The sequence below is a fragment of the Trematomus bernacchii genome, unplaced genomic scaffold (assembly GCF_902827165.1).
Source record: "Trematomus bernacchii unplaced genomic scaffold, fTreBer1.1, whole genome shotgun sequence".
NCBI lineage: Eukaryota > Metazoa > Chordata > Actinopteri > Perciformes > Nototheniidae > Trematomus > Trematomus bernacchii.
Window position 1 is genome coordinate 296,765 of NW_022987617.1, and position 13,604 is coordinate 310,368.

Genomic DNA, 13,604 nt, shown 5'->3' on the forward strand with positions numbered 1-13,604 from the left:
AGACACGATCTGACTTTAATTGCATTTGACTCGAGTGTTTCGTCAACTTAATGTGTTGCTTAAAATAATACTTCTGCATACAGTATGTGACACTGTGAGTGTTGCACGGCCAGATACGGCTCAGCTGACTCAGATAAGGAAATATATGATACATTATGATGTGATATGATATGAATGATAATGGGACACATCGACGTCTGCACTCACAGTGCCGCGGACTGTACGTAATGTTACTCTGATCTGGTTACTTATGTTGTGGCAGATATTTAAGTAAGCTTTCTTAACGCTAATGTTATAATAGTCAGATTGCTCTGAAGATGGGAGGGGATATTCTATTAATTTTCACGTTCACACAGTCAGTTGATTTTGGCCGGCCGTCTTTCCTGCAACGGCAGTTTTTCTGTATTTCCTCTATCCTGTAATATGAATTGATCGCTTTAAACTCCGCACACGGAGCTCTGATTGGTCAGCAGGCGGTGCTTTCACTGAGTTGATCTCTTAGCCTGCCACCTAACCTGCTCCGGAGCAGGTTTGCCGCTCAGCATAAGTTACCATGGAAATCTAGCCCGCTAAAAAGAGAGCCAGCGTCGTAGGACCGGAAAGCCCGAGATTTCCCTGAAGTTAGCCGGCTAAGCGAAAATCCAGCTTCGTAGTACAGGCCTCAGGTGGTGCTCTCTCTGGAAAATACCGACCCAGTGACCTGGCTGACCCTGCAGGGAAGTGAAACTGGAGGTTATGAATTGAGAATGACTTTTAAATATGTGAGTGACTCCCAGCAGGAGCCAGTTTGTAAAAAAAAGGGATGCTCCCAGGGCCTTGCTGACAGAATGGAGGTCCCCTTTAAAGCCACTCTACAGGGCAGGGCAGGCGGTGTCAGGTTACCCAGTTGTGTCTGCTGTTTGTGTATGACAAATAAGCAATAGCTTATTGGCAGCAGGCCTGTAACTGGAAACTGCTCAGGGAGAGTGGCTGTTGATTTCCCACATGAGCATAATGGATCAGTTTCACAACATACTGCCTGAGAGGGAACAGGTATTCAGATCTTCATTTCAGAAGAAGATATACTAGTGCAAACATGTTAATAATAATATATAATAAGAATAAAACCTGGCCCCAGATCTGCTACGTGATATTTTGTCATTTGCGGACATAGTTCAGGTTGTATTGAATTGATAAAGCAGGACCTTTCTTGAAACCCTTATGTTAGTTGATGATAAACTGGAACAAACCAGTTTATACACAAGGACGTCAAGGGTCTCCAAGGGTCTCTCATTTATACAATATGAGTCTAGCGTAGGCCTAAATGGTTCATTTCTGATCATTTATCTTACTGTAATAAAATAGTCATACAAACTGCTGATTATAAGAAAAAGTGTTTCCTATTGGTTACATTTTACCGGACGGTGTGCCTGGAATGAAACATGTTTTTTTTGCTTAAATTACATTACACAAATTGACACTACTTACCAGGGTTAAATGTCAGGGAACAGAAACTGACAGTCAGGTCTTGATTAAGAGGAAAATAGAGAGGAGCAATATAAATACCATGTTTGTAAAAGACAATTAGAAAGACAATGCAATGTGAAAGAGAGGGGAGAGGTGGAGGCAGCTTCAATGACTACAGTCTATACTATTTACTTCAGGTAACAAAAAAACAGCATCGGTTGTTTTATATAATCCCCCCCTCTCATCATACATGGGCCCTTTCTCATTTCACTAATTACCCCTCCTCGACTCCTCGACTCCTCGGTCCTCCGGTGTGGGAGAAACTTCTGTGTAGCAATGCAGTGGGAGTCACCGAGAGCTGGAGCTTTGATGTCAAACACTGATGGTTTATTTCGAGCTTCGGCCGGAGAATTCACAAAACAAGTCCAAGAGTCAGAGGTTCTGACTTCACGGTAGAGTTGCCACGTCAATTCTGAAGAACTCTACCTCAGACCCATGTATTTAGCTAGTTCAGAGAGAATAATCAACATTGTGCATAACAAGATAGAATCATAACACCTCTATCAGCTGACGCCAACAGGCAGGAACAGGGAGACAAAACACTGAGAGCACAGCAGCCAAGGTTACAGGTGCGTGTGCTCAGTCAGGACAGTTTGAACTGATACACTGGGTCAAAGTTATGGACCTTGGAAAATATTTCCCCAACAGTTTAGTGACCCGGAAATGGATTTCAGCGCACCATGTTGAAGGACATCTCATTTCTCTAAATGCACTTCGAGGACCGAGGATCGAGCATCGAGGAGGCTCTCTGGAGGAGCTATAATCGAGGATACACTGATGGGTCCTCCGTGGATGTATTTCCGGCAACAGTGATGTTTAAAAGAGTCATACTGCTCTGCTTTCTGCACGGACCTCACAGCTGTTCTCACTGGAAACATCGCGTCGCCGTTCAAGCAGTTACTAAAATAATATCCAGGGGATGCATGCAGAGCTGTCATTGGCTGAGATAAGTGCGGCCGTGCGTCACGACTCTTTGAAACTTCACTGTTGCCGGAAATACATCCGCGGAGGATCCGCGGACTGGCGCGGAGGACCCATCAGTGTATCCTCGGTTATAGCTCCTCCAGAGAGCCTCCTCGATGCTTGATCCTCGGTCCTCGAAGTGCATTTAGAGAAATGAGATGTCCTTCAAAATGGCACGCTGAAATCCATTTCCGGGTCACTACCAGAGGACCGAGGATTCGAGGAGTCGAGGAGGGGAAATTAGTGAAATGAGAAAGGGCCCGGAAGTAGTGCCTCCTTTCCTTAAAAATAAACGTTTTGTTGCTCGGAAGTGAAGGTGATTTGTGTACCTATAGAGAGGCAAAGTCCCGCCCATCTACTTCCGACCCATGGGACCTTATTTCTGAAAAATAATGTATTGAAGTCAATGGGGAGAGAAAGATTATCTTTCGATCCCGTTTGAATTGTGCCACGAATTACACATATGATGTTTGTCAATCTTAAAAAATAATTTCCAGGTCAAAAAAGTCACAGTTTGTCGTAAAACTGTTGAAATATAAGACTATGAAAAATATGAAACTAGAAAGACTACAAATCCCAGAATCCCGGTCCCGCATGCTGGCTCTTACGGAACCGACTAACTCCCCTTATGTGTATGTACAGCTCTCAACATGCCCAGACTTGGAGTGATTTTCACCTCTTTTAATACTTTTCGCCTCATTCTGAAAGAAAGAAGTGAAATGTGCCAACGTGACGGCCGTCTTGGTGTGTGGTGCGAGACGGGAGATGTAGTTCATTGAGCGGTTTCACACACAAAAAAAGTGTTACTTCACAAAATTATTTTTTAAGATTGACAAACATCATATGTGTAATTCGTGGCACAATTCAAACGGGATCGAGAGATACGTTTTCTCTCTCCATTGACTTCAATACATACTTTTTCCGAAATAAGGTCCCATGGAGGTCCCCGGAAGGGGAGGGACTTCGCCTCTTAGGCTTAGAATATGAAAAACAATACTAGAGAACATAAATTATCCAAGTGTGGAAAATCGAGAGGAAAAAATTATAATATTAAAGGTGGGGTAGGTAATTTTGGAGAAACCGGCTCGAGATCGCCAGAATTAGAAAATACACAGCCGGAAAAAATCTGCCACTTCCTTACAGAGCCCCTCCTCCAACACACACGAACGCGGCACATGACCAATGAGGGCACGAGATAAATTTGTGCACAGATGGAAGGCTGACAGGCAGGTAGGCCATCCAGTCATTTTAGCCGGGCCGGCTAAAATGATTGGTCGTGCTTTTCACAGTACTACGGCTTCCACAGATTACATTTTTTAATGGATTTTTTGTCAAAGCACTTAAGATATTCATTGCTATCGGGATGTTAAGAGCATTCCATGGAATATAACAAAAAGGGTATCTCGAGCCGGTTTCTCAAACTTACCTACCCCACCTTTAATATAAAATATAAATATAGGGTTAGGTTAAAAAATAAAAATTCAAACACATTTTTTTAATCTGTCGTGAATCCAAAAGCAGTTTTTTTAAGTGAAAGAAGAAATTATTCAATTGAATATCACAAAAGTGTAAGAGGTGTGTGGCGCAGTGGTTTAGTGCGTTGGTGTTCGGATCAGGGGAGCACAGGTTCAAACCCCACTGCAGTCAGCATGTCGTTGTGTCCCTGAGACACTTCACCCCAAATTGCTCCTGTGTGGATTGTCCACAGTATAGAGTATGTAAGTCGCTTTGGATAAAAGCGTCTAACAAGTAACATGTAATGTAATGTAAGAATAACAGGCATAGGCCCATGCTTTAGCATCTGGCCCTGGGAAAAACAATGAATTCCTTGTTATTCTCCCCTGCTCACTTACTTTTAGAAAACGTTATTATGTATTAAGTAAACAGTAGGCTATATATAAATCACATTAATAAATCAGTTCCCTTACTCCTCTGTGTAATGTTACAATTTTTTAGCTAAAATAAAATCTGGCCCCAGATCTGCTATGTGGTACTTTGTCCTAGCAGACATAGATCAGGTTGTATAGAGTGGTGCAGTGAATCTATCGATCATAAATCTATCGATTAGATTTATGATTAGAAAATTAGAAAAGTAGGGTAGACATGTGGAGATTATCCGACTGAACAAAACGTGATCCGTCTCTTAAATGTGTGTCAACCACAGACCTTATTTCGAGCTATTTTCCAAAATCCTATGGAGAAATTGCATTGTTTTTTTGTCGAGGGAACCGGAAGAAGCTTACTTTTTTTTTAGGACGCGTGACTGCACCACTCTATTCAGTTAAACTGATAAAGCAGGACCCTCCTTAAAGGCCCTTATCATTTGATATTTGAGTATAACAAACCAGTTAATACACAATCGTTGAACTGGATATCCAGGATCTCCAAAGGGTTTCTCTGATTGATACAATATGAGTCTAGCGAAGGCCCAAATGGTTTATTTCTGCAAATGTATCTTTATAAAGTTGTCATACAAACTGCTGAAATTATAAGAAAGTGTTTCCTATTGTTCACATTTGACTGAAGGTTGTATATCCAAGGCTGGATTAACCTGCTACAGGGGCCTGGAGTTAATCATGTATTGGCTCATGGTGTGTGCTGTGCTCTGTGTACCTGTCAGTTTTTAAGTATATCGGACCTCACTGCCGTCTGTAACACCTATGCTGCCTCCAAATGTACATAATCTCCAGGGAAACCAGTGGGCCTATAATTCTAGGCTGTAATATCTCATAATTTGAGTTCATTGAGGGTATTTGATAGGCATTAAACAACATTGGATTTAGGAATGTTTAACCATGTGAGCACAATATAAAAACACACTCCAACATTTTGACTTGACACTCCCAGGTGGTAATTGCAAATGTATATATACATTTGCAATTAATTAAATTGCCAACGTATTTGACGTTCTCCCTTTATTCAGTTTAATATTCCACCAATGTTTTATTTTATTTTTCTTTCAACTTTATAGAATATTTCAGAAAAGGGCACATCACAACAGTGTTCATTAAATGAATTAAAACTGAGGGCATTATGAACAAACAACAGAAAGAAAAAATAAAATAAACAAAACACAAGTGGATGATAAGGAATTAAGGTGTGTAGAAATTGGTAAAATTGTTGGTAATTTTTACTTTTGCAGCATTTAATATTCTTTCACATTCAGAAAACCAATACATTTTAGAGAAATGTTGAGGTAGCAGCATTTGTGGATGATATATTTTGCTAAAATAGTCGAATTACTAATTCCAAATTCTGTACTTTTATATTCCACCAACGTTACTATGAGATAAAGCGGTTTAATTTGGCATGTCGTGACCGGAAGTTCCAATTTTACTCAGGCTAGCTTTAAATAAATCCGAGCAGCGGAGCTACGATGCTCTCAGCGTCCATCCAGCGGGGAGACAAACAGACCGACAGGAGAGGTTCTTGGCTTTATCCACAGAGACATCTTCACACCGAGTAGACAAAGAGAAGCCGTGAGAACCTGTGGGAGTGTGTTAGAGTGTTTCCTGTGTGCCGGGGGCTGCTGCTGTGGAGCTGGGCTCGAGCAGGACAGGGCGGGGTGATGTTTAGGTTCCGGTATAAAGGCAGCGAGAAAATGGGAACCAGACGAGATGTGGAGCTGGCTGCCGACGCGTTTGTTTTGTCCCGGAGACTAGAATGAGAAGTGTACCGTCCCGGTGTAACAGGGCGGCGGTGTAACCGTCTGGGGAGGCCGCTCGCGGGGAGAAGCGTGTCTCTGCGGCGCCCCTCCGCCCCCTGTCCGTCAGCAAGATGAGGACGCTATTTACATTCTGTTGTCTCTTCCTTATTACCGGCGGAGCAGACCGGGCGTGTGCCACCGGAAACCTGACTGTCGACAGCAGTAACGACACCGACCTCACGGCAGACGGCAGCAGCAGGTTTATCAGCATCGGGGACGGCTCGTCGCAGGAATTCGAGTTTCCTGAAAACACCAACGGCGTGATTGTAATCTGCAGCCAGTACCGGAGCGGGGCCGCGAGCGTTAAGGGCCGCCAGAGCTGGAAGCAGACGGTTACGGTCCGTTCCCTGGACCCGGAGGTCCTCTCCATACTGAATGTGACGGATAGCGGCCACCAAGGAAAAGCCAAGAGCTACATTATCAGCATCCGCTCCGGGTTCCCAGGCAAGGCTCAGCTGCAGATCCAGCTGCTGGAACTGGACCAGGATTCGGTGCCGGTTCTGATCGAGGAAAGGACGGATTACTCCATCAAAGTGGCGCCTGGGAATGATGACCCGGCCACCCGGCTCATCCAGTCGGGTGGCCTGTCCCATTTCTCTGAGAACCCGGTGCTGTTCGCCTTGCTGCCCCTCATCTTTGTCAACAAGTGTGCATTCGGGTGCAAGGTGGAGGTGGAGGTTCTGCGGGGGCTGCTGAAGAGCCCGGTACCTCTGCTCCTGGGGGTGCTTGGTCAGTTCCTGGTGATGCCATTGTATGCCTACTCTATATCCCGGCTGGCCAACCTGCCCAAAGCGCTGTCCCTGGGCCTGGTAATCACCTGCTCTGCCCCAGGAGGTGGGGGGGGTTACCTGTATAGCCTGCTGCTCGGGGGAGACGTGACCCTGGCCATCTCCATGACCCTGGTCTCCACGGTGGTGGCGGCAGCAGCCATGCCTCTGTCCTCAGCCCTGTATGGTCGGTTGCTGGGTGTGCACGCGGCCCTGCACGTGCCCTTTGTGAAGATCCTGGGCACCCTCCTCTTCATCGCCATCCCCATCTCGCTAGGCATGCTGGTCAAGCTGCGCCTGCCCGCCCTCACTCGCGTCCTGTTGGCACTCATACGACCCTTCAGCTTTGTGCTCATCGTCGGTGGCATTTTCATGGCCTACCAAATGGGAGCGTCCATCCTGGCCAATGTGCGGCCCCAGATCGTGGCAGTTGGGGTGACAGTGCCTTTGCTGGGGCTGGTGGTCGGGGCCATCCTGGCCAGGCTCGCGGGCCTGGCTCCCCCGCAGAAGAAGACGGTGAGCATCGAGGTGGGGGTGCAGAACAGCCTGCTGGCCCTGGCCGTCATGCAGCTGTCGTTCCGCCGGGCAGAGGCTGACTTCGCGTCCCAGGCGCCATTCATCGTGGCCCTCAGCAGCACCTCGGAGATGCTGCTCATAGTTTTGGGCTACTTTTTCCAGCGGAGATTGTGTGGGCCCGCCGTCCCCAGGAGTGACGCCTGATTGTAGCCACAGTTTTTTTGTTCTGAACTCTTTGAAACCTGTGGATATTTGGTGTCCCACATGATGGCTACAAGACGCACAACAATCACCAGTTCAGTCTTCACTGTTGTGGTACACAGGACAGTGAATGGACTTTTTGTGTTTTGTCATTGTTTTCGTATTTTTCATGAAAACCAAAGGCCTTTTACCCCTCTGAGACCTTTTTTGTGTTTATTTTACAGTATGTACTTTTTAAAATCAGATTATACTGTGAGGTACTTAATGTAAATATTCACAAGAAGAGACCTACCTATAAAAGAAAAGATATTTTTCTACCAGATTACTTTTTGTAATCAAAAAGCAAAGATTGATTTGCATCATGTTTACATGAGGTCCATGTGTCTTAGCCTGGGGGAGGATTTCAGGGGGGTTACGGGGAATTATTTGGAAATCAAACAGGAACATGATGATGATGATGGTATGAAAGTATTTGCTACTGATTGTGTCTCCTGGATCTGCGAATCCATGTACTTGAATATAAGTGAGGAGAAATTACGAAAAAGTTAATAAAACATTGTTAAAGCAGGCTTCAGTTTGTTATGAGTATTGTGTACCAGGAAGCACGTTCAATGGCTCCGTGAAGAGAGACAGTTTGTTGTTATGTAAAGAGTGTGTGTTTAAATAGGAAACTAACCTGATGGTGAAATGCTGGTCTGACGTTTTGCACATTTTAAGAGCAGCCTGATGGTATGTTTTAAGTTCCAAAGTAGATACTTTTGGATTATCACATTTCTGATATTATTCAATTAAAGTGATACCTGTCCTCATAAATAATGTATTTAAATCTCACAATTGTATGCCACAAAACGTCAGCCATTGGGATTCTTTGACTGTGGTCTAATCAGGGAGGTAAAACATTACCTACTGAACATTGTCAGCAGTTTTTCAGAGGCTTAGCAGTAAGTGGTATCAGTTTAGGGGTTAGAGGAGGTTATATGGGTTATTGAGAGTACTGATAACATTTCTGTTGCATTAACATTCTGTTATATTGCTGTACAGGATTCAAATCCAAAATGTCATAAATCTGAAATGCTGAGCAGGGTTTGTTTAAATAATATTAAAGGTCAGTGAGGAATGTGTGTACAGTGGTTTACATGAAGACAATGAATACAGGGATCCAGGCAAAAATAAAATAAATAAATAGAAGTGTGAGCAGAATAACAGTGATGCATGTCTTCACTTCAGTAACATATTGCATCAGAGGACATGGTCCAGTTTTGATCAGTTCTCTTGTTGAGGTGAACTATTGGCAGCAGGTTCAAAACTCAGTGTTCATTGTCAGAACCAACTTCCCCTTTCTGTCAAAGACACGTCTCACAGCTCCAGTGAATGAAGGGGAAGTTGTTTTATGTAAATACTTTTATTTGGTTTCGTTTACACACTCTTGGAGGCAGCTCTGTAATGGAAATCAAGAGGGTTCAGTCCTGCTGTTTTGCCCAGCAGATCTGACGGAGCTCTCAGGAATGTAGCACACATGTAAAGCCTCCCGGCTGAGCGGAGCGTTCTGGGTGTAAAACTCCCAGGAATGGTGTCTCAACTCCTGTGGCCGCCTCACAGAGGGGGGCACTCCGCTTTCTGTGCGCCGTCACAAGGGAGTGACAACTGTAGACAGAGATACATAATCTCTCTGGGTCAGAAACTCTTCCTCATACCTTACACACAAAGCTTTTTGTAGCATCTCTATTGATTTTGTCACAAGAGGCATGGATAAAAGATCTGACCTACATGAATGTAACTTGAACTAAATACATAAAGCAATCAGGGGAAGCTTAATATATTGTGCAGGCATAACACGGGGACATAATTGATTATTTTTTAATTTATTTTAACAAATGATTTCATTAAAGGGTTTAGAATCAGGCTTATTGCCAAGTAGGCTTTGCTTGTGTGTAATTAGTGCATACATTAACACAGTTAGAGGACTAAGTTGTAGAAAAGGTGCAACAAAAAACGTTTAAACTTTTAAAACAATCTAAATATGATTGGTCAATCTTTGAACTGCTGTTTTTCAAAAAAGTATTCACTTTTATAATAAAACATTATATTAACCTCTTATAATCTTGGGCCCCCCAACGTAATTTACAGTTTTTTACTATGTAAAATCTGAATTTTCTTTAAAATAAAAAACATCTATATTGATTCTGACTTTTCTACATCCAACTCACAGGTTTATCATTACTTTGAGAATAAAGATTATTATTTTAGAAGGGAAGATATGGTCATTTGTTCTGGGAATGTCATTTTCGAGCCTGAGACCTGAAAAACAGGCTCAGGGCTGTTAACACTGCCAACATTTTGTGAAAAGCACATTTGTTAAAGATATTGCACTGTATTTGCAGTACAATATGAGTTTTCAACTACGATTTACTCAATGTGTAATAATGTGTTTAGGTCATTGTTAACTTTGAGTCACAAAAATGTTCTAAAACAATGCTGAACAATGAATGAAATACTCTTTAATTGTTGTTCTTTTTTTACTTCAAAGGTGCAAGAAATCTGACATTTATTATAGCCCCACTGTACGAACTCATCTTTTGATAAATAGTTAACAGGTTGTGTGCGTGCGTGTGTGCGTGTGTGCGTGCGTGCGTGTGTATTCTAAGGTGTCACTGCGTGTTGTTCTCCATGCTGCTGACAGCGGATGAGGTTTGCAATCAGCACTCCTGTTTATATCACCACCCTGCACTTTAGTGGCACAATAGGAAGAGAGTCCTGTTAAAAATTCATGAGGACACATTGCATTAACTTTTCATGAGTTCCTTTCACCAACTCCCGTGAGACAGTTTTCCTGCTGCCCGCGCAATAGAGCTGGAATCTCCAGAAAACAAAGAGAAGCCGGCTGACGATGAGGAGTGATCGCCACTCCAACACACCAAGGGCAAGATGGAGCACGCTGCTGCACACTCATGGTCACACTGAGATTTGTATACGTGGCACTCACTATGGGAAATCTGAACTGAGTCACAATCCCATTTGTTCATAAAAATGTTAATCCTCAACAATTTCTTATTCTTGAACCTCCCAACTGTGAATTTGAGCAAGGAATTCGCCCACAATATAAATACACTTCCTCTTCAGGCCTTCAAACACAGGTCAGCTCTGTTATGAAGAGGGGGGGCACACTACAGCCACACCTGTCCTGACACGCCTCTCACTGTACCTGCTGTTTACACTGTAGGACTGTTTTAGGTACTAAAGCTTTTATGTGCGCTGCTCCTCTAGCTTGGAACACTATGCAAAAAACATTGAAACTGAGCATTTTGGTTCCCTTGCATCATTTTAAAGCACGGCTGGATGAAATGTTATTAGATACCTATCACTGTGAATAGGTTGCTAATTTATACCCCTGTAATTATGTTGTGATGTCCTTTTTGTTTTCTGTTGTTTTTATGTGTAACCAATGTACCGCAGGTCTCCCTTGAAAAAGAGATCGTTGATCTCAATGGGATTTTTCACCTGGTTAAATAAAGGCTACAAACAAACTGTGCACTAGTCTGTAGCCAGGGTTGGGAGGGTTACTTTAATATCCCAGCATATTTAGGATCAACAATGATTTTATTGATAGGAAAAGCTGCCTTTTATTCAGCATATTCAGGCAGCAGCCTATACACCAACACTGAAACACATGAGCACATGCTACAGTTTAAAAAAGCAGAAATAAAATCTGAGCTGACAGAAAATGCTCTGTTTTAGTTTAATACACACAGTTAAGCTCACATACATCATTTTACCTTCTGAATTAAAAACAGAACAAATGAAGCAAAGAAAGTGGAAACCATAAAGCAGATTCAGGCAGTAGGCGTATAGATTCACTCTTAAAGTATTAGCAGAACAGTACAGCTCTAAGAGAAGAGATAACATCTGATCCTTTAACAACAAACACTAGATGATCTTTTAGTTTTTAGTAATTTCGTAACTCTGCTATTAATTCCCAATTTTTTTAAATGTAACAGTAATCTGTTAACATCTTTTTTTATGTAACTGTAAGGGAATACAGTATCCTTTACCCTTATTACGCAATACATGTTATCTGTTACTCCCCAAGCCTGGTTATGTAAAACAAATTAATATTTGACATACAATCTGTTTCATCGTCTTATCAAATATGACGCATTATTTAATATTTACCAAGTGAACAGGAGTTACATCTGGTAACAAAATACATTAAATGCCAATAGTAATAATAATAATCCACTGACAGGACCCATCCTGTCTCGATAAGATTCAAGATTCAAGGCTTTATTGTCATGTGCACATTAAGTCACAGGCTCCTCCAACAGTGCCACATGAATATGTAAAACAAATGAAACAGATAAAACAAATAAAATAGTGCAAGAGAATGTAAAATAAAATAACAAAATAAAATAACAGTAATAACACTCATTAGAGGAAAACAAAATAACTAAATAACAAATTAAAGTAAGGAAGACAAAAATAATAATAATGAACACCGAATAGTTTTATTTATTTAAATACAGCAAACATGCTATTTTACAGCAACGCCCTGTTAACATTTACATTGAAGAAAAAATAATATCCTGACAGAAAGAGATGATACAAAGTGAAAAACAATTCAGAGATATGTGTTCAGCAAATGTACATGGAGCCCACTTTAATTATCAAAGCCATTACCTTCCAAAATAATTAATGAAACATCCCAAACTCTTGTAGGGACACACAAATTAAATGATTAACTATTGACTTCTAGCTTTAAATAAAACAAAGGAAATAGACAATTCTTGATTATGTGAGTTAAATTCAGTTTGTCATACTTGGACAAATTAGGCATATCACAAATGTAATCCCTTCCTGTTATCCAACACACAGAAGGAGACTGTTATACACTGTGGTGTGATCAATACTGTAGCAGCAGAGGCGAAGTCTCTCCCATTCCGGTTGAGCTCCATGGGACCTTATTTCGGAAAAGTTATGCATTGAAGTCAATGGAGAGAGAAAGATTATCTTTCGATCCCGTTTGAATTGTGCCACGAATTACACATATGATGTTTGTCAATTTAAAAGATAATTTTACAAGTCAAAAAAATACGAATGTGTCGTAAAACTGTGAAGTAACACTTTTTTTGTGTGAAACCGCTCAATGAACTACATCTCCCGTCTCGCACCACACACCAAGACGGCCGTCACGTTGGCACATTTCACTTCTTTCTTTCAGAATGAGGCGAAAAGTATTAAAAGAGGTGAAAATCACTACAAGTCTGGGCATGTTGAGAGCTGTACATACACAAAATGGGAGTTAGCCGGTTCCGTAAGAGCCAGCATGCAGGACCGGGATTCTGGGATTTGTAGTCTTTCTCGTTGCGTATTTTTCATAGTCTTATATTTCAACAGTTTTACGACAAACTGTGACTTTTTTGACATGGAAATGATTTTTTAAGATTGACAAACATCATATGTGTAATTCATGGCACAATTCAAACGGGATCGAAAGATAAGTTTTCTCTCCCCATTGACTTCAATGCATAACTTTTCCGGAATAAGGTCCCATACCCCGGAAGTAAGTGGGAGGAACTTCGCCACTCTATGTTCGCACCGCAGCCGAATGGTCTATCATGATTGGCTGTAGCTCGGACCAATGGGAGAGAAGAGCGCGAGGAGAAACATGGAGGAGTACGTGAACCGAAACAGTACCACAGCAGCATGAAGACTTTTACTCGGGAATAGTCCTCTAAAACTGTTGATGTACTGGTTACAAGGGACTTTAAAGTCGATTTTGCCTCGAAGAGTATATACACATTTTTTGTAGGTAAAATGTCACTGAGTGCCTCATGTGAATCGGTCTCTCAGAAGAGGACTCTGTCCAGCCTCCTCGGTGAGTTGACAGCTGAACTCAGTTATTATTCACGGTGCTCCATATTAAATAATACGTTTGTACAGACTTTAAA

General features: G+C 42.1%; 2 protein-coding genes across 2 annotated transcripts in view; both read left to right on the forward strand.

Annotated features, from left to right (window-relative positions):
* The first annotated feature begins 5,820 nt into the window (after positions 1 to 5,820).
* slc10a3 (solute carrier family 10 member 3) lies at positions 5,821 to 8,228 on the forward strand. Its single transcript, XM_034132676.1, has one exon. The coding sequence runs from the start codon at positions 6,247 to 6,249 to the stop codon at positions 7,660 to 7,662; it is 1,416 nt and encodes a 471-aa protein (XP_033988567.1). The 5' UTR covers positions 5,821 to 6,246; the 3' UTR covers positions 7,663 to 8,228.
* A 5,088-nt stretch (positions 8,229 to 13,316) lies between these two features.
* Positions 13,317 to 13,604, forward strand: part of LOC117484213 (Fanconi anemia group A protein) — a 72,073-nt gene continuing 71,785 nt past the window's right edge. The window contains exon 1 of the mRNA XM_034132677.1: positions 13,317 to 13,531. Within this exon, the coding sequence (XP_033988568.1) occupies positions 13,471 to 13,531 (61 nt within the window). The 5' untranslated portion in view covers positions 13,317 to 13,470. The remainder of the gene's footprint in view (positions 13,532 to 13,604) is intronic.